This window comes from Haliaeetus leucocephalus, unplaced genomic scaffold, assembly GCF_000737465.1.
Source record: "Haliaeetus leucocephalus isolate CR32 unplaced genomic scaffold, Haliaeetus_leucocephalus-4.0 Scaffold730, whole genome shotgun sequence".
NCBI classification, from domain to species: Eukaryota; Metazoa; Chordata; class Aves; order Accipitriformes; family Accipitridae; genus Haliaeetus; species Haliaeetus leucocephalus.
In genome coordinates this window covers 123,463-145,928 of record NW_010973166.1, presented here as the reverse complement: position 1 = coordinate 145,928, position 22,466 = coordinate 123,463, and the positions used below count along the sequence as shown (strand labels likewise).

At 52.8% G+C, this 22,466-nt stretch overlaps 1 protein-coding gene across 1 annotated transcript; it reads left to right on the top strand.

Moving 5' to 3' along the window:
- The first annotated feature begins 2,495 nt into the window (after positions 1 to 2,495).
- Positions 2,496 to 20,929, top strand: RGSL1 (regulator of G-protein signaling like 1). The gene is made up of 19 exons (XM_010580708.1): positions 2,496 to 2,508; positions 3,373 to 3,455; positions 3,731 to 3,805; positions 4,590 to 4,719; positions 6,128 to 6,289; positions 6,433 to 7,397; positions 7,975 to 8,037; positions 9,836 to 10,067; positions 10,736 to 10,874; positions 12,737 to 12,930; positions 13,418 to 13,535; positions 14,054 to 14,150; positions 14,568 to 14,697; positions 15,731 to 15,911; positions 16,645 to 16,783; positions 17,422 to 17,546; positions 17,713 to 17,825; positions 20,378 to 20,473; positions 20,904 to 20,929. The coding sequence occupies exons 1-19, from the start codon at positions 2,496 to 2,498 to the stop codon at positions 20,927 to 20,929; spliced, it is 3,081 nt and encodes a 1,026-aa protein (XP_010579010.1).
- Positions 20,930 to 22,466: the final 1,537 nt, after the last annotated feature.

Genomic DNA, 22,466 nt, shown 5'->3' with positions numbered 1-22,466 from the left:
TGTGGGGGGACAGAGGACGTGGGTAATTCGGGCTCGGACAGAGGGCGAGCAAAGCCCTTCTGACGTGTTTGGTGTTGCAACCCTGCCCTTATCTTTGTACAGAGTCCAGGCACTGCGCTCCTCTCCGAGCCCCCTTCTAAATCTGGGCTGTGCTCATGTATCCACCTATTTTTTTTAAGCCTCTTTTTTTTTTCTTTTTTTTCTTAACAGCCACACAGCTCACATGAGCTCCTTTTGCAAGGAGCCATTGCGGCAAGACGAAGAGGGCAGACATGCCCATGCACGCACCAAGCAAACCCTGGGAAGCTGCAGCCGGGCTGAGCGGAGCTCCGTTCTGCCAGACCTCTTGGGGTCTCCTTTTGGGGAGAGACGCCATGGAAATGGCCCTGTGCACTCCCACAGTAACCGTGTTGGCCTGTTCCTGCTCACAACCTTGGTCCTTTCTCAGCAGAAACCGGCACAGTCCCCCTGGGGTCAGTCCAGAGCCAGACGGGCACCAGCGGAGCTACATCAGCCTCTGAGGAACTCACTGGGCATCTGGTCAGTTGCCAACTGGAAAATATATTTTTTTGACAGTTGCAACCTTTCCCTGAGGACTTTTGAGTCTTTCATGTGTGAGACAGCCACCACGCCAGCTCATCCCTAACCCCTTGTCTCATCTCTTGGGCTTAGCGGTATAAATCCTTATGAATTTGTGATCGGAGCTACTCCTCCCCAGGGTCTCCCATAACTCCTTCCCGCAGCTCTCCCTGACACCACTAGGACAAGCGGATGTTCTGAGGCTCATGGCTGCTCCTTCCCCATGTCAGTTTGGGTTTTGGCATACTGACCAGCAGATGTGCCCGGGCTGTGACCGAAAAAAGGTGAGCGTGCATCCCCAAGGGGCTGTGCTCAGCCCCATGCCGGAGCCATCGCCGCAGTGGCCAACGCAGGGCAGGGACTGCCAAGCCATCCCGCAGCAGGGCACAAGCCAGTCCTTGCCCCCGCCACCCAAAAGCGAAGCATCACCCAAAGGACAACATCCCTTCGTTGTCACCACGAGGATGTGCGTCCCACGCGTCCTGCGAGGACGCGCGCACCACCCGCGGCCGTTAAACCCAACGGCTTCGACCATTCGAACTAAGGCAGCGTGGCCGGTGCCTCGCAGCGTGGCAGGACGTGACCTCCCCAGGGCACACACTTACGCACGGACGGTTTGGCCATGACCTCTAGGGTCTCTGTCGCGTCCCCCCTGGCCTGGTGTACCACCAGTTTTCCCGCTTGTGGGAAAAGAAACGCCCTCGCTCGCTCGGGGGGACGGAGCGAACCGGTGCCGGTAGCCCAGGACTATCACCCTGGGGGGTCGCCAGCACCAGCCCCGCAATTAATTAGGAGTCGTCCCCGTACTCCTTGGCGGCTGTGGAGTCCCCAGCCCACGGCTGAGGCGCTGAGCCCTGTTGCCGCTGGGGACAGCTTCACATTCCTGATTTGACAGCGCCACCTCGCGAGGTGACCCCGCTGCGGGGACCCCGGGGGGGTCCCCACCGCCCTGCCCCACCGCCACCTGCGCCAGGGACCCCCCTCCGCGCAGAGGTGGCTGCGCACCAGGGGACGTGTGTTTGAACCTGCCCACGCAGGTGACAGGAACGGGGACCGCGGCCACAGCCACGGAAGGGGACGCGACACGCAACGCAGCTGCGTGGCGGTAATGGCCGGAGCGAGAAAGCTCAGGGCTTCTTAGAAACGCAAGGTTGGCAGTCTATGCTGCAGCCCCCTCTTAGGCAAGCACGGAAGAGATGTCCAGCGCAGGAGAGGCCACAAAACCTCTGCTCCACACCCTCCACAGGCCACGAAACCCTTTCCACTCCCACCAACGAGCAGACCCACTTCTCTGCTACAGGGCACATCAGAGACCCTGGGCATGACGGTGCCCAAAACCTGGAGGGCGCTAGCAGTCCTGCCAGGTCTGACACCACGGCATTATGGTCAGGGGGATCAAATACCCACCTGGGGAGCAGATTCCCCCTCCTGCCAGGGAAACAGGTCACTGCTGCAAGAGAGAGAAGTGGCTCCTTCTTTCTTTCTCCTCTTCCCACTGGAGGGTCTCCAAGACTGGGTCTCAGCCCCAGACCTGATGAAGCAGGACAGCTGATAAGAAATCTGCGGTTGCTCTGTCTGGGGCAGATGTAGCAGGGTCTCCTGTGAAATTTCCGTCACCACCTGAGCAGATGTGCTGACAGCAACCGCACACGGTGCCGAGGTGCTACCAAGAACCTAGTTTGAAGGCAAAAAGTTTGCCCAAGTGGGGAGAGGGGAAGGGTTTCATTTCAGGACTGCCCAAGTGCGTTTGCAGGGCTGGTGATTAGAAAAGTGACATTTCCCTGAAGGACAGCAAAGAGGGAGGTGCTGAGAGCCCTGCAGTGCCCAAGAGCCCTGCAGCCCCCCCAGGGACTCGCCGGGACAAATGTGTCACAAGCAGCGTGGCACTCCAGAACACATCCCCGGGACACGGCAACATGACGGCCACTGGTGAGTTACTTTTGCTGGAGGCTTCAGCCCCTCCAAGCACACTCCAAAGGGGACAGTGGGTGAAAAGCAGCGTTAGGCTTCTGAAATGTGGGTCCTCCTAGTGACACAGCTCTGCCTTCACACAAGCAGACATTTCCAAGGGCATCCACCCATCAGTTAGCTGATGCCAGCCCACCCCCTTGCATCCAGATCTTTCAGACATGAATAAAACTTCACAGGATAGTGGGAGGTGTTGGCACTAGTAGCACACTGCCTTGATGTCCTGGGTGCATGTGGTGGAGGTCTGCAGCTACTGTCACTTTACCCAGAGCCACAACCTGCTCCCAGCCTGATGGTGCCTGCTCATTTGGGGGAATTTGCTACCAGAACCTGAGCAAGAGGACTCGGAGGGCATCAGGGCAGTGGGGCTGGAGCAGCAGCACCACAGCACGGCACACGATTCCTCTCCATGATAGCAGGGTTATGCCTGGTGTCTGGGTACAGTGGAGGAGCACAGCTTGTTCCCTCCAGCCACAGCTTCTCCTTTCTCTTGCCCTACAGATGCCACCACATTTGTACTTAGCCTCCATGAATCATGTACCTTTGCTATTTAGGAAGCTGCCATTCAAATTTCCAGCTCCTGTGTGCAGCTGAACCTGGTGCTTTCCAAACACCCTGTGCCGCCACCCACCCAAAGCACATGGGTGCACTGGGACCCAAATTTCATGGACTGTTCCAGGTCCCAATCCTCCCATGTGTGCATGGGACAAGCCCCTACTGCACATCCTCTAGAGCTCTCCCTCTCAAAACTCATCTTTTAGTTCACATTTTATATCACACTCAGCAACACAAAGCCCAGGTAACTTTCTCTTCTCCCCCCTGTAGCAACCATAGCCTCTACGGACATGGGGCTCCTGCTGAGAGATGATGTTTTTGTTGATTTTTTCAACACATTTCTGAATCTTCCGGTAAGTCCACTTTGCGCCATAAAGCCCAGGATGTTTCTGAGCTCTTCTCAGGTGAACTTTCAGCTTCTGTGTTGTTAGAGGCCCCCAGGAAAATTGGGAATACACCCCACTCAGGCTGGAAAATAAGGGAAACCTGAGGACCTCAGCGTGGAGACAGAGGTCTGAAAGGGAAGACAATGCCCTTCTCCGTAGTGAGGGCTAACTAGAACCACTGGGCTGTGGGCTCCCCTGCCACCCTCCATCTCTTTCAGCTATCCCCTTTCCTTTTTATACAGGTTTTTGGCCAGACACCCATTTACATCAGCAGCATGGGCCAGTGGGACCTCTGGCCAGAGCTGCCAAGCCACTTGGTGAGAAAATGCCTCTTGCGAGGAGGGAGGAGGATGAGGAGGAGGGAGGAAGGGCACAGGGCAGGGGAGGGAAGGAGCTGGTTTCTCATTGCTTGGGCCACTCTCTAGCTCTCCTGTTCTTGCAGCCGGGGGATTATGTCAAACCCAGGCGTCATATTGCTTTTAAGCCCTGGGAAAAGCATAAGCCATTTAAAGTCCTGGTGCAGCTTATGGGGTCCCTCCAGCCCTCAGTAAACATCGATAGCTGGAGTTAAGGAGAGCATGTGTGGTGGCAGAGAAGGAAGACACGAACGTCAGCCCCTGGTGCCCTGTATTCCTCCTGCATTCACCAGGAGTGAAGTCCTGTTGATCCTCCAACTGGCTCAGTCCTCCCCATGGACATCCCCCTTCCCCACAGCCACGAGCGCCGTTTGCGGTGCTCAGGTCCCATAGCAAAAGGGAACCTGCTCCTCTCGGCGCTGCCGGAAAGATGCCGTGCCTTCCTGTCTGGGCTCACAGAAAGCAGGCAGGCTGCGAGGGGAGGCAGCTTTGCAGGCAGCCACACAGCGCTGGGTCTCCCAGGTTTGCAGGCAGAGCTCGTGGGGATGCGGGCAGGGGCTATAGCTCAAGTATTCCCCTTCTTTCCCAGCACGGGGACGGCTTGCATCGCTGTCTAGCAACAGGGAGCCTTCCCCAGCCTCCTTCCCCCCGCAGCAGGGCCCGTTACTCACCCTAATCCCCAGGCAAGAGACGGCTCCTTGCTCACAGCCTAATCCTCTTCTTGGGCACGGGCGTTGCAATGCAGGAACCCAGCCCCACGGCGTTACTGGCTTGGCTGGAAAAGCACCGGCTGCCTCACTTCTGCAGATCCAGCCTGTGCCTCCACCTTGTCCTCTGCCAGAAGCTCCTGGGTTTCATTCGGTCGGGGGAAGCAGGTGAGTCATCGCGGCATGGAGGAAATCGGAGCGGCTTCGTCCTTGTCGCTGCAGCAGGGCTTCCTCTTGTCAGGGCTGTCACCGCCTGGTGCCTGCCCAGCGGGTCATGCCTCTGCTCCTGGTTAAAAAGGCATTGCACGTCCCATTTTTAGGCATGCCGCAGATCCCAGGGTTTCCACAGGATGAGCGGGGCTTTAGCCCACAGCTCCGTTAGTATGGGCTCGCTGCCTCTGTGGAGTTGAGCTGAAATAGCAGCTTAGCAGGGTTTACCGTGTGGTTCAGGGGTGGAGCGGGGCTGGAGAGCATCCTCGGGCATAGGAAACTGGGGTCCTGGAGTTTCAGGTTTGCTGCTGTGCAGGGTGCCCAGAGCTCTCACACTGTATTGTGATACGCTCCTCGTCTGATGCTGGGAAAACAGGCCTATGCCATGGTCTGCCTTACCAGCAGCAAGTCTGAATTGTGCTCAGTTTACCCCTAAAATGAGCCATGTCAGCCCAGCCAACTGCTTTGTCAGCCTGCATGTCAAGGCAAGGAAAGGCCACTGGAAAGAAAGCTATGGCAGCAGGTATGCAGATTTTAATTTCAGAAGAAATAAGCGATTCATGAAGGCTTGCTCCAGTGCCATTTTTGAATGCATTGCTGCTGCTTCTCCAGTTGGGTTGATCCTCAAACTGAAGGAGATTGAGGGCAAGCCCCAAACTCAAGCAAAAAAGATGGATGTTTGCAAGGGGAAGAGGCACGATAACTGGGCACGCTATCACCGACATGAGCTGATTGTCCTTGCAAACACCACACATGCATCCCACAACCTGTCTGAAAGTCCCATTTCAGTGCGATTTGCTGGTCTCCTGGCTCACAGCACTGCTGCCCTCCGGCAGCCTCTGTGGGCTGGTGGGGTCTGGAGGGCTTTCTTGGGGACTACTCCTGCATGCAACCCCTAATGCCGTGCTCTGCACTCTCTCTGACAGCAAAACTGCTGAACTGGCAAAGTGCTGACCAGTGGCTGTTGGAGAAGTGCATCAGCGGGAGCCGGGGCATGTGGAACTTTCAGGCCTTCATCCAAGGAACAGCAGGTGGGCATGGGGTGCTCTGCAGCCCTTTCTCAGGCAGCTGTGGGCAAGCTACCTGGCAGGACACCGGCACAGAGCTGAGGGCGTGGGTAAGCACTGGTGAGATGGGAGACACTGTGACCCCAGACAGAGCTTTGGAAGATGAGCCAGCAGCAGAGCCCCAGCATGGGTGCTGCATGCCAGGTCGATGCATAACCCTGGCTCTTCTCTACACTGTTCCCTCAGTTCATCCAGGTGATCTTTCCTTCTTTCTTTTTTTTTTAAAACACAGGCTACTTTGCTCATCAGTGGGGCTTTTGGGGACTCCCTCCAACTCCCGTCCCTTATCTGATCCATAGGGGAAGAACTGACCAACTTCTGGCTCACCACTGAAAGGCTCCTGGGGCTTGACGAGTCAGACGCGAGGCAGAGGGACCTCTATTTGTCCTTGCTCCACAGGCTGAAAGCCACTCACCTGCGTCAAGGCTCCAGCGTCATCACTCTTTGCAGGACCATCGTTGGTAAGAAACATGGGAGTTGGAGACGAGCAGTGGCCTTTCCAGGATGCTCCCAGGGAGATGGGATACCATCATCAGCTTTGTTTGGCTGGGCAACAGTCTGCACGGAGCCATCTCCCCATCGTAATCCCCTGCATCTTTTTCAGGGTTGCTGCCAAAAGCCAGGCACATTCAGCCCATCAGCACCAGAAGGGACATCCTAAGCAAGATGCAGGAACGGGCCCTCTTTATGATTCAGAGTTACTGGCTCCCTAAATTCTTCATCCACTGCAAGAAGGGCATGGAGGAAGAGAAATCATGCTGGCCTCTGCTGCAGGAATATCAGGAGCGTTTATTACAGGCCAACTCGCAGGAGCCCTCAGGCTTTTCGGAGAATCTCTTCACGATGCATATTAAAAGGAGCCAGGGTTTGTCAGGGCCCTACTGCAGCAAGAAGGCCAAAGCAGAGATCTGGACTCTGGTCAAGGAGGGAAGAGACACCCAAGAAATGAAGATGCCCAGTTTTCAGGTGCAACGAGAAAGGCAGCCGGGGCCAGCTGGGAGCACAAAGGAATCATGTCTGGATAAGGATGCTTTGGGATCGATTACTCAGCATTCAGAGCATCCTGCAAACACTGCTTTTCGAGGCAAAGGAGGAGCAGCCTCTCCCAAAAGACCTAGACCCAGTGCAAAGCAGGTCCTTCATCTGGAAGACCTCTGTGAAGAGAAAGTCCTCTCTAACTTGCATTCCTCTGCACCCCTTGTCCATCTGCCATCCCTGAAAAAGCCGGTCAAGACCCTGAGTTTCCTTCCCTGGGCCCTTAGTGCTGACACCTGTGCAGGTCGGCCCTTCAGGGACTTCTTGAAGTGCCAGGACCGGCCTGTGGAGACTCATCTCCTGGACCTGTGGCATGACCTGGAGGAATTTCTGCCCGTGGTGCTGGACCCCAGCAGAGAAAACTGTTTCTTTCTGTGTCATATGATCGGGAAGAAGATATGCAAGACCTACCTGGAGGAGGGCACCATCCAGCAGCTTCCCTTGGAGACCAGGACTCTCAGGAGCTTGCGGAACCATCTGATGTCTGGAGAATTCTCCCCCTGGATATTCAGAGCCCAGAAGGAGATTTGCAAGGTACAGAGCAGTGCTGGCAGTGGTCAGGCTGGGAGGCACAGCTGGCATTGGCACCCCTGGGCTGCAATGAGGGCTGTGGGCATGTTTAAGAATTGAGGTATTTGGAAAACGAAGTTGAAAAAAGACTAGGAAGGGAAAAACTGACAGTCGCAAGCCACCTTGCACTGGACCCAGTGACCAAGATGCGCCAGGCCAGTGGAGAGGAGCATCCTCACTGGTTTGCTAGGCAGCGGAGCAGAGGTGAGCAGTCATTTAGCAGCTGGTGACCTCTGTTGTTAGGTGCACATGCCAAGGGCCAGGGGATGCCAGGGCAGTAGCCATCCTTTTGCGTCCGAGTTGCTGGTTCCAGCACAACATGAGTAAAACACATTTACAACCCAAGCCCTTCTTGGGCAGCCACTGAGCAGCCCAATGGACCAACCTGGGTGTACAGCTCCTGGCAGAGCTGTCCTGGGCATCTCAGCAAGCTGTAACGCCCGCGGTGTCACGGCTGCGACCTCAGGGTACAGCAGGGCTGGGGGGTGCCAGTTGCTGCTGGAGCACCGCCTGACGACAACCCACCTTTGTTCCTCCTCAGGTGCTCTGCAGCTTCTATGAAGAATTTCTGGCTGACGATGACAAGACGTTCCTCCAGTCTACGGTAAAAGGGACGTATGGGGGACACGGGCATCCTCGTGGGGCACACAGGCAACAGTGGGGATGTGAAAAGTTGGAGAAAGGGAGGGAGGGGAAGCCTAGCATTAGCCGCAGCGGTCCAGCCTCTCACTCTGTCCCCCAGCCAACGCTGCCACAGGGTGATATGGCAGAGCCGGCCCTGCTCCAGCTGCCCAGAGCAACAATCCTCAGCTCCTCCACTGCAGCATCCTGTTAAGTCAGCAGCACTGCAGGCATGCCCTGCAAGAGCTCCCCTGAGAGGGGCCATGACCCGGCCCAAAAGCAGGGAAAAACTTAAATGCAGTCTTTCAGGGTAGGTGGGGGTGAGACCAGCAGCAGGCAGTGCACCAGCAGCAGGCACTGCCTCATGGGCAAAACACTTCTGGGAATTAACTCCCCCTTTTTTCCTTGCCCGCAGTGAATACTGCTATTAATGTGACTCATGTGCAGACACACATGCATATGTCCCTGTCCCAGCACGAGTGCCTGGCCAGCACACTGGGGGAAGAGGGCATGCAGCCTTTTAGCCTATGATTCAACCACACTCAAGTTTTCCACATATTTTTTCCACTGTGTAAAGGGATGATTTAAGAAAGCAGAGTCACACAAGCACTGATCTTCCCAGACTATTATCGCTCCTGGCAGCAGAAATCCCACTAATACCTCACATTTATTAACACCCTAATTGCTAGCCTTATACCTGGAAACCTCCTCGCAGACAGAAACCCCCGAGCATCCCACCTGCTTGGGTCCCTGCACAACCTATGCAGACAATTCTGCTCACTGCAGACGGTGTTCTTCAACAGTTAGGCTTTTCCCTAAACCGCAATGTAAAATCAGCGGCTGATCCTGGAAACGGTAAGGAGAGGCTGTCAGTGCTAGTGCCCCCAAAGACCTGGCTCACAGAGATGCCAGTGTCTCAGCCAGTGAGAGCTGAGCATTTTGGAAAAGTCGGCTGGCAGCTCCTGACCCGCTTTCATTAAATGCTCTTGGTTGTAAGTTAATTAGCTGCCCAGGTTTTTAAGCATCTCTTGTCAAGGAAATTAGCCCTCAGAGCACAGACCTGGTCTGGGAGTGCAATTAGCACTTCGGCAGGTGTCGAGGCCATGCTCTCCGTGGGCACCATCCCCTAAGCCAAACTCCTCCCGGGTCTCACTGCACTGATGTCAGGGGAACTGCTCCGGGACTTAACAGGGTTATTTTTGGTGCTTGCTCTCAGCAGCACGTATCTCGGTCAGAAACCAGCCACTCTGACCCTGCTGGTTGGTGAGTCGTGCAAATTTCTCACCCCTGGGGAAGGCTGTGGAAGGGTCTCTGGGGGGGGTGAGGGAGGCACTCCCAGGGCAGCAGCCAGAGCCAGCCCCAGGGATAGCAGCCAACCAAAAAGGCACATGAGGTTACCTGTCTGCCGGGGACACCTTCAGGGTTGTTTTCAGCCCTCCTGGGTGGATGTTGACCTCTTCAGGAAAGCTGCTGCCTTTGCTGGCAAGCCGCTGTCTGGACTACCCAGGGGACCTGCTGCATGTCCCTGGTATGTCCCAGCTGCAGGCAGATGTGAGCCAGCTTTAAGCAGCTGCACGGGTAGGTTTAAGGTCTATGCCAAGCTTCATGCTCACGTAGATTTCTTCCGGGTGGTTTAAAGCTAAAGCAGACATCTAACTTGGGTAGGTTTGTACTCTAAGGCACAGTAAAACATGCAGCTAGCCTATCGGGCATAGTGCCGGAGCAGCTCCTAAGCTGGGATACATGCTCTGTGCAATCACCCTCTGCTCTTCTTGCTGTAGTCTCTGCGGAGTGATGTCCTGATGCCGAAGATGCAAGGCCATGCTGTTGGGAAAGATGAATGTTTCCTCCTGTCCCAGCGGATAAACAAATCCTTGAAGCTGAGCCAGGCCTTGCATGGCACGAGGAACTTGGAAGGTCTCTCCTCCAAGCACTGGCGATTAATTGCGACTCGGGACCTCCGGAAAGGGGGCTCCATCCAGGCAGAGGTGGAACCTCTCCTGTGCAGGACCGGTAAGTGGAGGCTTTGAATTTCTGCCAGAGCTCATGTTGATAGAGCACACTTTGTGCATCTGTGGTGACCACTGCCCCTCGTCAAGGCTTTAGGGCATTGCTGTATTGTTGACAGCATGTGGACGTCATGGAGTGGGTTGGGACGGGGTATCTGGGAGCCATGAGCTGTAATCCAAGCTTTGGCAGTGACCTATGGGCCAAATTCCCTCCTGCCAGTACTAGAGGCACCAGATGCCCCATCCCTGCACTGGCCTGGGTCACCAGACTTTGCTGCAGCAAAGTGACTGAAACCCACAGCCAGCAACAGCCACTGTCACCCCCCTTCCACATCATGACCTTCTCCTGTGGACACCGGGACTGGCTCTGCTGGTGTAACATCTCAGATTTTTCTTCTCACATGATCTTTTGAGAATGACATCAAGTTTCTGGGCACCTGCCAGTGCACTGAGAGTGACAGCAGTCACCTGTAGCAACCCTTAGGTAACTTGTGGGGCCTTGGTCATACCCGAGAAATGCAGTGTCACAGGTAGATCATGGGAACAGGACAGAGAAGGGGAAAGGAAAGGTGGGTAGCAGTCACAGTACAGCACTCGGAGCAAGTGCTGAAGGACTGTCATAGCCAGGAAGAATGAACATCGGATCTGACCTGGCTTCTCTGTCTGACGCAGACTCCCAGAAGATGACGTCAAATGTGCTCGCTGTTCAGAAACCCTTGCTGGCTGTGGATAGCCCAAGCAAGGAAAATGAGCTTCTGTGTCTCAAAAGCCCATCACTTGGTGAGTCCAGTCTGAGCAGGCTAGAAGCAGGGTGGGTGGCCGGGCCCCCAACCTTCACGCCCTTGAAGGTGCTCCAGCATACCCCGAGGGGACTGGACAAGCAGGGATCTTCCTTGTTTGCATGCCATCATCCAGTAGAACATCTCCAGAAGGAGAGAGAGGCCTAGCCACCTTTGAAAGGCATAAGTTTTGGGGTGTTAATCCAGCCAGGGAAGGTGGGAGTGGGAGAGTTTGAAGAAGATGTCAAAGAGGTCAAATCACACGGAGTTCCTGCAGCACCCCAGTGTCTCCTGAGCTGGGCTCACCATGCAGACATCAGCATGGTGGCTCTGGGGACAGCTTGGGTTTCTTTGGGATCCTTTGCCTTGAGGACACCTGTGAGCAGGCTCTGGCTGTCACCTAAGGAAGGGGCCAACCGTGTTCTATCCCCACAGCTGTTGAATCCGAGAACAGAAAGAAGATGACTGTTCCTGTGAGAAAAACGAAATCAAGCACGACAAAGTCCACCACTCTTACAGTAGAGAAGCCATCTAGAAGACCCAGGTCTGGCACCCTGCAGCACAGGGCTTTGCTGGTTTTTGCTACTTCCACCCTTTCAGGAAGCAGATTTCTCCCAGTGCTTCCCTGTAGTGCCACTGCTCCCTGCTTCATTGTCGGGCCCTCTCAGATGTAGGCATGGGTGGCCTGTGGGTCTGAACTGTAGAGTTACCAGGGAAAGGAAAAAAATGCTTTAACATGCTCCCAACCCCATAGTTCAGATTTACTCCTCACATCTTGTGCATGTCTCATGCACTTCATCCTCAATCACCCCCTGGCGTGCCACCTGTACTGCAGCTGGGCAGCTCTCAGATTCCCAGAAAAATCACTTAAAGTCACCCCGTGACCACACTTAGATCTCTGTACTCGCTGACCATGTGAATGTCCATGTGGCTCATGTCTCACCTCCTGGGAATACTCCAGACATGGGTCCTCGCAGCTCCACATTGGGATATAAATGGTAACCAAGACACAAGTCCCGAGTAAGGGCAGCATTTATTGTTTATTGTGAAAGTCAGTCTCAGGAGCCACACTTAAACAAAGAAAATATTTGACCCAGTCCACTGGTCTTCAGATAAGGGCTTGCTAACCTCATGAATGACCCCAAATCCCAGCCCACTCCCAGCTCTGGTTTTCCAAAGCTCTGCTGATTTTTTCAATGTAGCTGTCCTCTGGCTTTACATCTCTCAATAACATCCTAATCTACCAGTTGCAAGTGGCAAGGTTTCTCCACTCCAGAACACCCTCTCCATGGCCAAACGCATGAAGTCCTCTGCCATCCAGTGGCAAATTATTGTTTAGTCTCAGCAAGTGCCAGAGGGGACAGCATTACCTCCTTCTCCCACCAGTCCTTCCAGGTGCCCCATACTTACCTGCCTCCCTCCCCTGGTCTCTGCAGGGCTGCCCAGTCCATTTGCAGATTCTGAGGTCTCCATCACAGACCTAAAGTCCTGCCTTCTCCTTGACTCCCTGGGTGAAGCCTCCTCTTCAGGCTGAGACCAGTTCCTTTGGATACATGGCAGCAAAGCTGTTGGGCAGGTACACCTATGGCAGAAAAGAAACAGCTTGTCAGGAGAATCCCCCCTGGATTCCCAATGGTTCAGTGGATGATGATCTTAAAGGTCTTTTCCAATCTAAATGATTCTATGGGCAAGAGAGACAAGGGAGGCTGTGCTCCACCAGTACCTTTACTGGCCCATCTGCTTCACAGATCCCATGCACCACTCATCCACACATTTCTAGCTCTTCTTCAGGTGTCTCTCCCTCTCATTGGAGAAGCAAAGACAGAGGTCCTGGCTATTTTCCAGGTCACTGGTGGCACAGAGATCATAACCCCTGGTGTTTCCTCCTCTACAGACACTTCATGAAAGTACTGCACAACCCTGCCCACCTGCAGTTCTTCAAGCAGTTCCTCAAGGAGCGCAACGCAGATGAACCACTGCGTTTCTGGATGGCTGTGGAGAGGCTAGTTGCAGAGACCAACCCCAAGACGAAGAGCTTCCTCATTAACAACATTATCAGAAATTATTTCCATGCCGAAATCCCAGCTGGTAGGACCTTCCCAACCTGCATTTTACCTTTACTCTATTCATGATGTAAGCCTATTTTCCCTGAGCTGGGTGCTGGCTGCAGATTTTGTATCCTCTTGCAGGGACCTGCCAATTCTCCTTTCCTATCCAGTGGAGCATTTATTTGCTGAGGTGTTCCACTGCCACTTATATTTCCAGGAAGGTGGTCTACTTCTTTGGCAGGATCTACGGACCAAGACCTGCAACATGCAATTCCTGCAGTGGCAGAAATAGCTTTTCCCTGTCTTGTCTTCTTTAGATGCTCTTGGAGTCACAGCTTCACTCCCAAAGTACACAATTAGCACAGTATAGAAAGGGAAAGGGATAAGACAGCCAAATTCAGCAAACAGAAGACAGGGCAGGCAGACATGGGACAGGGTGCCACGTGCAGATATGAGGGTAGGAAGAGATGTCATGGTGGTTCGGGGGTGGCTGGCAGGGGCACGCAGTGACTGCACTTCTCTTCCAGAGGAACAGCTGGATTGCCACACTTCTATCATCAAAGAAATAAATGAGGCTGAAACAGTCAGCCCCTTGATGTTGATGACAGCACAGATCTTTGTCCAGAAAGCAATGGAAAAACAATGGTGAGCACCTGGGTCAAGCTGGTTCCTTAAGCCCAGTGGTTATGCAAGCACATCGTTCCCAACATCCATCCCATCCCAAGGTGACAGGCAGCAACTGCTACAAACATATTTCCCTATGAACTACCAGCTGGTGCATCAAAATCCCAGGCAGACCCTCACCCCAGCAAAAGTGCTGTTGCAGCTGCTGATGCCTTTACCTGTGCAAGGCTGGCAGGTCCTGTGGGGACCAAATCACTGCTGGGCTTGCAGGGTGCTGGACTGGAGGAGGAAACATGCTGCAGATAAGCAGGACAGACACTCCCAAGCCTGCTACATGCAAGAACAGAGCCCAGGGGAGGGGATCCAGGCCCCTGTCCCATTCTCCAACCTCCTCCAGGAGCAGCAGTCTAGTGGGACCCCAAACCCCAGGGCTATCCCTGTCAGCTGCTCCCCCCACTTAGCTACCCTCCCACCAAACCACTCCTCATGAGTCTTGCTGCCCCTGATGCTCTCTCTCTCTCTGATCTCCCATCTGGCAGGTTTAAAGAGTACCAGGACCTGTTCCCCCCGAGCGATACGCATAAGTCTAACCTTTGTTTGCAGCATGGGATGAGGAACTTCATAACAGACAAGCTGGTAAGGAAAGACCCTCTCTGCTGGCAGGCTGAGGATATTGTCCAGGCAAGAAAGAGAGGAGATGGTGCAGGTGAAGCGGTGCTCATGTAAATGGGGTGAGAGGGTCAGACTTGGAGAGTTGCAAAAGGCAGCTGATAGGTAAAGCCTTACTCCTAACAGCTCTGGAGTCCTGCTGCATACGGGCTCCACCAGATTTGGTCAGGACTGGCCAAGTGATTCACACTGTCACCTATAGCCACTAGTGAAACCAAGAAATACTGGAAAGCAAAGATGATGGCTGGGTCACAAATCCCATTGCCAAGGCTGGGCTCTGGTTGTCCATCTCACAGTGGTAGGTCCAAACGGGAGGGCTTTGTCTGGGAGCAAGCCCTATCACTGCAGCCACTGGCTGAAGCGAGCTGTGCCATGTGTCCGCAGCGGTGGGCCTGGTATGCCATTCGCGACGTGGTCAAGAGCATCTGCAAGTTCCGGAGAGAGATGGGCAATGACAAATGCCGTGCGGAGTTTGAGGAATTTCTCCGTCGGGAACTAGGAAATGAGGAGGAAAGTATGGCTAGACTCCTGCCACCCTCTCTCCTCCCTCCCCAAGACAGTCCTGGGTTTAGGCAGAAAAGTAAATGGGGGAAACCTGTGGCTCATCTCCCATCCCCACACGATGACCTACTTTTCTCTCCTGGAGGCATATAAAGAGCCAGAAGAGCGGGTATCTCAGGATGCCAGATATTGCTGTGCAGAAATCTGTGCACTTAGGCACTGGAGTCAGGAGACGAGGTCCAGAATTTTGCACAGGCAACTTGTGCACATACACATTCATGCAACATCTGGTTTTCTGATGCAGGTGCCCCATGATGCTGTTGCATCCTCAAGCAATAATGTATATGCAAGTTTGCAACTCTTCCACGAAAAACAGGAGGCACTAAATGAAGATAAGGTGACACAGGCCAAAAAATAAAGGAAATTGTTTTCTATGAAACAGGGAGCTGGCCTACAGAGTGCTTTGCCAAAGGATGTCGATCCTGAAAGTTTACACACAGGTTCGAGTGGAGGCTGGAAAAGCAGTTAGAAAAGGAATCTACTGAAATTGCTAAATACACAGAAACCCTATCTAGATCAAGAAGTCTCTGGAAATGAAAATTATGAAAGCTGGAGAATATTGTATATGGGGGAAGTAACACAGATTTTTACCTTTCCTTGTCCCTAGTTATCTTCTTGTGGCCACTATCAGAGACAGGATAACAGCTAGACAGACCAGCAGACTTTTGATCTAATGCACTGTGGCCATCCCCTATGAAAACAATGAACATAAGCACTCCATGGGTGCAAAGAGGAGAATGGATGGAGGAGGTTACTAAGCTAGAGGGAAGGCTGCACACTGGATGGGTCTGAATTCCCTGGAGAGCCTGGCTGCAGGAAGGCTGTAGGCCACGTAGGTAGAATGACCCTCAGCAAATTACTTGCATGCCAGTAAAGCAAGCACAGGTGAGGTGAAGGAGCAGCGTATAGCTCAGCATCACATGCCCAGCTGGCCTCAAACCCAGTGCTGGGAGAAGCAGGACACAACAGCTCTTCCCCTCTTTCAGACTTGCCCACCAGCTCAATGCAGAGCAGCAGCACCGTGAGCACTTGCCGCTCCCACACGGCCTCTACCAGCACCCCACCAGACAAGGAGGTGGTACTAGTGAAACGCCGCCTGTTTAACAGCCAGCTCATTACTGTCAACTTCCTCGTCGATGACCTCCGGTTTTATCTGGAGATCGACAAGTAAGTTCCCTTTCCACCGGGTGCTCAGGTACCACCAGTCTCCCTTGGCTCTGGCCCAAACCCATCCAGCAGGTAGTGCCCATCTCTCAGCAGCAGATAAAGCCTGGTCCATGGATTCATTAGCACATCCTAAGGTCCGTGCTGCCACCCCTAAACTCCTATCAGGACCTCTGTGCAAGGCTGGTATCCGGACGTCATACGACACAACCAAAGTCTCACCCCATAGCTGTCTACATCTAATCTATTCATGGAGCCCCCAAAAGCCTCCATTTCAACGAGAAGTCCCCTGGCTCAGGGTTCCCATTTGGGTATCCTGGAAGTACTTTTGGTTTGATAGTCCCAAGCAATCTAACATTTTGCCTACACCTTTCTTGACGTGCCTGTTGTGGCATTTCTCCATTGACTTTGTCCAGTTCCCTGACAAACCTGTAAGGGCAAGCCCTGGCCAACGGGCAACAGCCCTGCAGTCAGCACACACCCCTCATGCACAAGACCAGGTTTTGATTCCCCTCTTTTCCTGAAGAAGGGCAAACATCACATCCCCCAGGTGAACATCGTGACCACAAGGGTGGTAGAAGAGGGAACTGGCTTTTCATCCCTCCTGTTTCACTGTCCCACACCTTGTGGATTGCTTTTTCTGGCCCAGTAAATACAAAGCTAAGCAAGAACAAAACTGTTTAGCCTAGCAGTCAAGAGCACTTGTCTCAGAGCAAGACCCCACATGCCTTTGCAGGTTTTCCAGGCTGGCTGATTCAGTTGAAGCTCTGGCAGCCCGCAACATGCAGTCAGAAAAGGAAGTTGCTTTTCTCAAACGGAAAGTCGCCATCATCAGCAAACTCTTCCTGAACTCTGATATTCCCCCCAAACTGCGGGTAAGATCCTGGGACCCACCCAGGAAGGCTGAAGGCTGCTGTCTGCTCGTTGCTCAAGACCATTGCATCGCAGCTGCAAGTGGTTGTGGGGAAAGGGGAACCAGGCAGAGGTCTGCATCTGCTCCAGCAAAACATGCTCTGAAGCTTCAGAGTGTGCTCTGGAGCTTGGGACCTCCACTTGGGCTCCATGGGATGGATCCACCACCAGATCCACGCTAGCACTTGACAGGGATAGTTTGAGGACAAGTGTGTGGACAAGGCGATGGTGAAATCCCCTACCTGCTGGAGGAGTGCCAGGGCTGCAGCACCAGGATGAGTGCTGCATGCCACCAATTCAGTCCTTTCACTCTCCAGAGGTCAACGTCACCACCGTCACCTCCCCACTGCACCCACCTCTTCCCCTTGCAATAGCCACGGCTCTGCCTGTCTTCCCTTTGGAAAGCACAGCACAGTGCTTTCCACAGAAATCCAGGGGGGATCCTGCCCTTGTATCTGGGACAGTCAGCCAGGATGTAACTAGTATTTCTTCTTAGAGACTGCTGAAATGCAAGGTGGGGTCAGGGAGAGAATCGTGCCTCTAGGGCCCATCAGGAGCACCACAAACTGCTTTGGTTAAGCAAGGTCTCTTCTGTGGCCAGGTAAACATCTCTGAAGAAGAGAGAGATTTAATCTGGAGTTTATCTTCCAAGGGGCTACTGAACCGTGTCCTCTACCACAGGGCCAAGGTCATCATCTTCCCCATCCTGATGCACTTCTGGAGAAGGTACCTATACCCTCTCTCCCAAAGTGGGTGAGGCTCTGTGGATGCCAGCGTTTTTCTCCAGGCACCTGTTCCTCTGACATGATGAAAATGCAGACAAGACATCCCCCAAGAGCTCAGCTGTAGATGTCTGCTTGGAGGTTTGCTGTCTTCAGTATTTCTCATACAGGTTCTGCACCTGGAAGGTGATGAGGAGCTTTCGGGTCTCTGCAAAGGACAGGGTGCCAATCTCTTTGCCCAGTACAAAAACCTCTTCCGAATCATCTGACATCTACAGTCCAAGTAAGCTGAGTGCCTGTCTCCCTGGTCCACATTTGTCCTCAGGCTTGTTCTTCCAATGCAGAGATGTCCAGACCTGGGGTTTTGGTGTCCCATGGGGTTCCCCTTAAAAGAGCCAAACTGCTTCCTTCACACAGCTTTGAGGATTTATGTGGCGCAGGCCTGTTGGAAAATGAAGCATCTCTGAAATCATTCCTTTCCATCAAATTCAGTCAAAATTGCCCAGTGGGTTTTTAGAAATTTCTTTGGGAAATAGGGAAGTGGGTGCAGAGACTTCATGAGCAAAGAGCAGTTGCATAACTCTTGTGTACTTCGATAAACAAGTTAAAAATACTTTTGCACACATCCTAAAACAGAAATAAAGCAACTAATCTTTTGGGTTGCAAGTCAGATGGGAGCAGGAAAAGGAGAAGAACCATGCAGCCAAACAGCAGGCTCAGTGACATTACATAGAGGATGCTTTGAGCATCTGGAATGGAGAATAAGCTTCATCAGGATTTGAGGAGACATTCAATGGGACACGTCTGGGGAAAGAGAAAGGTATTCTTCCTTCCTTATCCACTTGTTCAGTTTCAATACACTGAATAACTCTAAACTGAAAAACACAAAGAAAGTGGTGCTGAGTGCTGTCAGTCTGCCTGACAACCTGGCTTCTTGACTGAATATTCATTTGGAAGTTGTCTAATTGATTTTTGATTAAAGGGGAAACCAAAATAGGCACATACTAATCTTGCTTTGATGGTCGAGTGGGTGCCAGCAAGCTGGTGTTCTGCTCCCTGTCATTTATCACTGTCAAGTTCTGGTTAAAAATCAGCAGTTATAGGATTTTGATACCTACAGGCAGGTGCTTGAGCTACCGCTCTGCAGCCAAGCCGGGGTAACAGACCCCTGTGCTGGTGTGCTCCAAGACTGCCAAGCCATGTCTATTAGCTCAAACTACCCCACACCTTGGGTATTCCCCTGGATAACATGCAATGTTCAGCTTGAGTCTCCACCTTGTTACAGAGCCTCACTGCACTTCTATGATCTTCTCAAACGTAGCTGTTTTAATGCAAAAGCCTATTGGCACCAGGAAAACCAGACAAAACCCAACCCATCGCACATGTATTCCCAGCTAGTGCCAAGCCAGAAGCGTTGTGTTACACAGGAGCTACCTGCTGTGTTATCTGGGACAAAGACACATGTTTGCCAAGGTCTTCAGGAAACCGGTGGGGAGAGACAGACATTTAATCAGTGCAAACTGTTGCAAGGGTTAGGACAATCTCACCGCTGCCCAAGCAGCGCAGCCCGTATTTAACTACACAGAGCCTCGGAGAGTGAAAGCACTGAGAAACTGCTCTGGAGAGACAGCTGGGGACATGTAGAAAAGACTGTGCTCTTTCTCACATGGACATTAATCCTGCAGTGATTGTCCCTGGGACAATTGTCCCCAAGCCACAGCTCCTTGTAGCACCTCACAGGGACGAATAACCAGAGCTGGGCAGATAAAATCCCTCAGCTTGGGTGTCTTGGGAAGAGATGTGTGATCTTTCAGACCTGTCTCATTTCTCCTGTCCTAGCCTGCATGGCTGGCACATTCAGCCTGGTTGAGTAGGAAGGGCAGATGCCATCATGCCTTGGTAGGGCAGACTTGTACCCGCAGGGTGCAGCACAGGCTGGCTCCTGCTCTGCGTCACCTGCCAACCCGCAGGCACCCGACTGCAGCACCCTGACCGTCAGAGAGGAGCAAACCAAATCAGTGTGCAACCCAAAAATAGCTGCTGTTTCTTGACTGCGCTAATGCCAGTGCCACCTTTTGCTCGGGACACTTTCTGCACCTTATCACACTTTCACCAATGACCTTTATCTAAGGATCTCGATCTTCTGAACTTTAGATAAAGAGCTTGCTTTTCAGCTGGGAAAAATTGGTTATGCTGTCTTTCAAAGGCACTAAAATTGCTAGGGAAAAATACTTGTAATTCCAGAGAAAACCTCCTATCGCCCACACCTTGCTTTTCTCTTATTTTGAGGGTTGCTGCTTCACACAGACGCGGTACACGCACGGCTGGGAAGGTGCCAGATATGAATCCATCTCCCATCACCAGGCGTCACTGTGGCACTGTCTGTGCCTTTACACGAAGCAGAGGGGCCGGTCCTGCTGAGACTGGACATACTGCCTGCACCCCACTTCATGGGCATGAACACGGGGCTCCTCTTGGGAGAAGCCACCCATGCGGGCACAAAGCTGAGAGCACATCTGTGTGTGGGGGCAGCTGTGCACACGCCTGTCCCCATCTCTCCAAATCCCATTTCCTCGCAAACCTCCCTTCTGCCACCTAGGACACCATAACCCTGCAGCAAAGCCAGGGTGGGAGATGTCACCCCTGCCCCGCAGCCCCCAAACAGCTTTGCAGTCAAGGAGACCTGGGTAACTCATGTCCTTGCTCAACCACCTTTCCTTGACCTCTGTACAAGCCCCATGGGATTCAAATGGAACAACGCATCCTGCTGTCCTCCCTCATTTGCCATCAGAGTGCTTGCCTCACAGTACTGCTTCATCTCTTCTCCCTCACCAGGCAATCACACCGTCATTGTCTTCACGCTCCTGAAAGGGGTCCAGATCCTGCTGCCCCAGCCCCAGAAGAAAATGGAGCCACTGGAGGAGCAAAAAGGTGAGCCAATGCTGAAAGGAGCATTACTGCTCTCAAGGAGAGCTCCAGCTGCGAGGATGGGAGCTGGGCTAAATTTAGGGCTCCCTGCATCAGTCCATGATGGGAAGTTTGTGCATGTTGTTTTTCTCAGATTCAAATCAAAGTCTTGAGAAAAGGCTCTCATTCAGCAAGTCTGCCTCTGGTCCTGCAGAGCAGGTAGGTGGTCACAAAGGCAGTCTTAAAGCCCAAAGGCCAACTGGGTGGGTCTGTGCAGCATGCTGGTCACCCCCACCATCTGCAGTAACACACATAGAAAATCCCCAGTTGCTGCACATCTCCATGCCCTGAACATCCCCTGGGGAGCACACAGCTGTGTTGTTCATCCCTGACCACTCGCACCCTGCCTCCATCAGCAGTGGCCACTGATGCAACATCTCTCCCCTCCCTGCAGGCACTGAGGAAAGGACAGACCTCTGAGGAGGAACAGACCTCCCAACACACTGTCCACACCAAGCAGGACAGGGGTGTACCCCAAGGAAGCTGAGCAGCCCAGACACGCTGCGTAGTTTGCACTTAATCAGCAGTAAGACCTAAAAATAAAGCAACTCACAGCATCCTCCAGCCTGCATGGTAACATAGCACAGCAGCTTGCACCTCTGCAACTACAGCAGGGACGTGCCACAACGCGTGTTTCCACCTAAGGAGATATCCTTGTCCACACGCCAGTCTCCTTCCTCATACATATCTGTAAAAGACTGCATTGCCCATAACTGGGACCCACTAACAGTGTAAATATCACACTGGTTGCACAGCACGACACCACCTTTGAGGTCTTTCCCAAGAAATTTGGAAGGTGCTTAAAGCCACAAAGCAGTCAACAGTAAATATTTTGCCCGAGGAAGGGGCTCCTCAAAGACCACCCAACCCTAGGAGCTGCTCCAGCCCTGCTGTGCAGCGAGCCATGCTTCTCACCAGAGACTGGGATTGCTTTCCCCTGCTCAGCATGGCTTACAGCCTTCTCTCAGCTTCTCACCCCTCCACAATTTCCACACAAATTAAATACCTCCTGTGGGTGGCAAGGCTAAGAGAGCCCACCTGGTTTACTACTCAGCTGTCCCTGGGTGGTGAGACGGTGCCTGTCTTGCCAAAGCCTTTCTGATTCTCCGATCAAAATCAGCTCGTGCCTGACTTGGGGCCTGGGTGTGTTTTTTTTAAAAGCCAGTGTGTTTACAAAGCACTAACCAAATCATATCAAAGACCTTCATTTTCCCCAGATGAAACTGAGTTGGAGTGGCTTTGCCCAGTCACCAGAAAGCTGCAGAAATTCCAAATGTTCATTTGACCTCACGAAGAAATAACCATGACCTTGATGGCACCTTGCCTCTGACAGCTCCCTCGCAAGCTCTCAGCTTTGTAATTTTGAGCTATTTTTAGCTACTTCTTAACCCTCAGATCCTAGAAGACTGCATCCAGGGAATAACACAGGTGCAGTTAAGGCAGATGATGACATGTTTCATATTTGTCAGTTATGATTATCAACACTTTGCTTCTGGAGGATCAAAAAACCAAACAAACCCAAAGTCCAAGAATATTTCTATAAATGAAGGACTTAGGAAGCTGATGCCACTCCTACAACCCGAACTGTGACCAGCTCCTCAAAATTTCCCTTGTGCTGTAACTTGATTTTGCCCCAAAAGCTTTCAGCCCCCAAACCTACCTGCATTTCTGTGTGCTTTTCACTAACACCTCAGGCTCTGCAGCCTGATCCCAGCTGACCCTGGTCCCTAAAAGGCTTCACAAATGTGCCTGAAGCTCAACACAGCAAAACCGCAGCTAAGAGTGCCACTGTTTCTGCGGACTTCTTTTTTTTTTTTTTTTTCCCCAGTGCAGCAAATGAGACACATTGAGCTGGGGCCATCCCTGTGCACACAACAGTGTCCTCAGTACGCAGGTGACAGGATGGGGAGCACCTGATCCCATCACATTGGGTTGAGCCAGCTGCCCCTGGGGTCAC

Coding starts and splice junctions, on each gene's coding strand:
- RGSL1 (XM_010580708.1), top strand. Junction 3,456..3,730: donor ACACATTTCTGAATCTTCCG/GTAAGTCCACTT, acceptor CTTTTTATACAG/GTTTTTGGCCAGACACCCAT. Junction 14,698..15,730: donor ACTAGGAAATGAGGAGGAAA/GTATGGCTAGAC, acceptor CCCCTCTTTCAG/ACTTGCCCACCAGCTCAATG.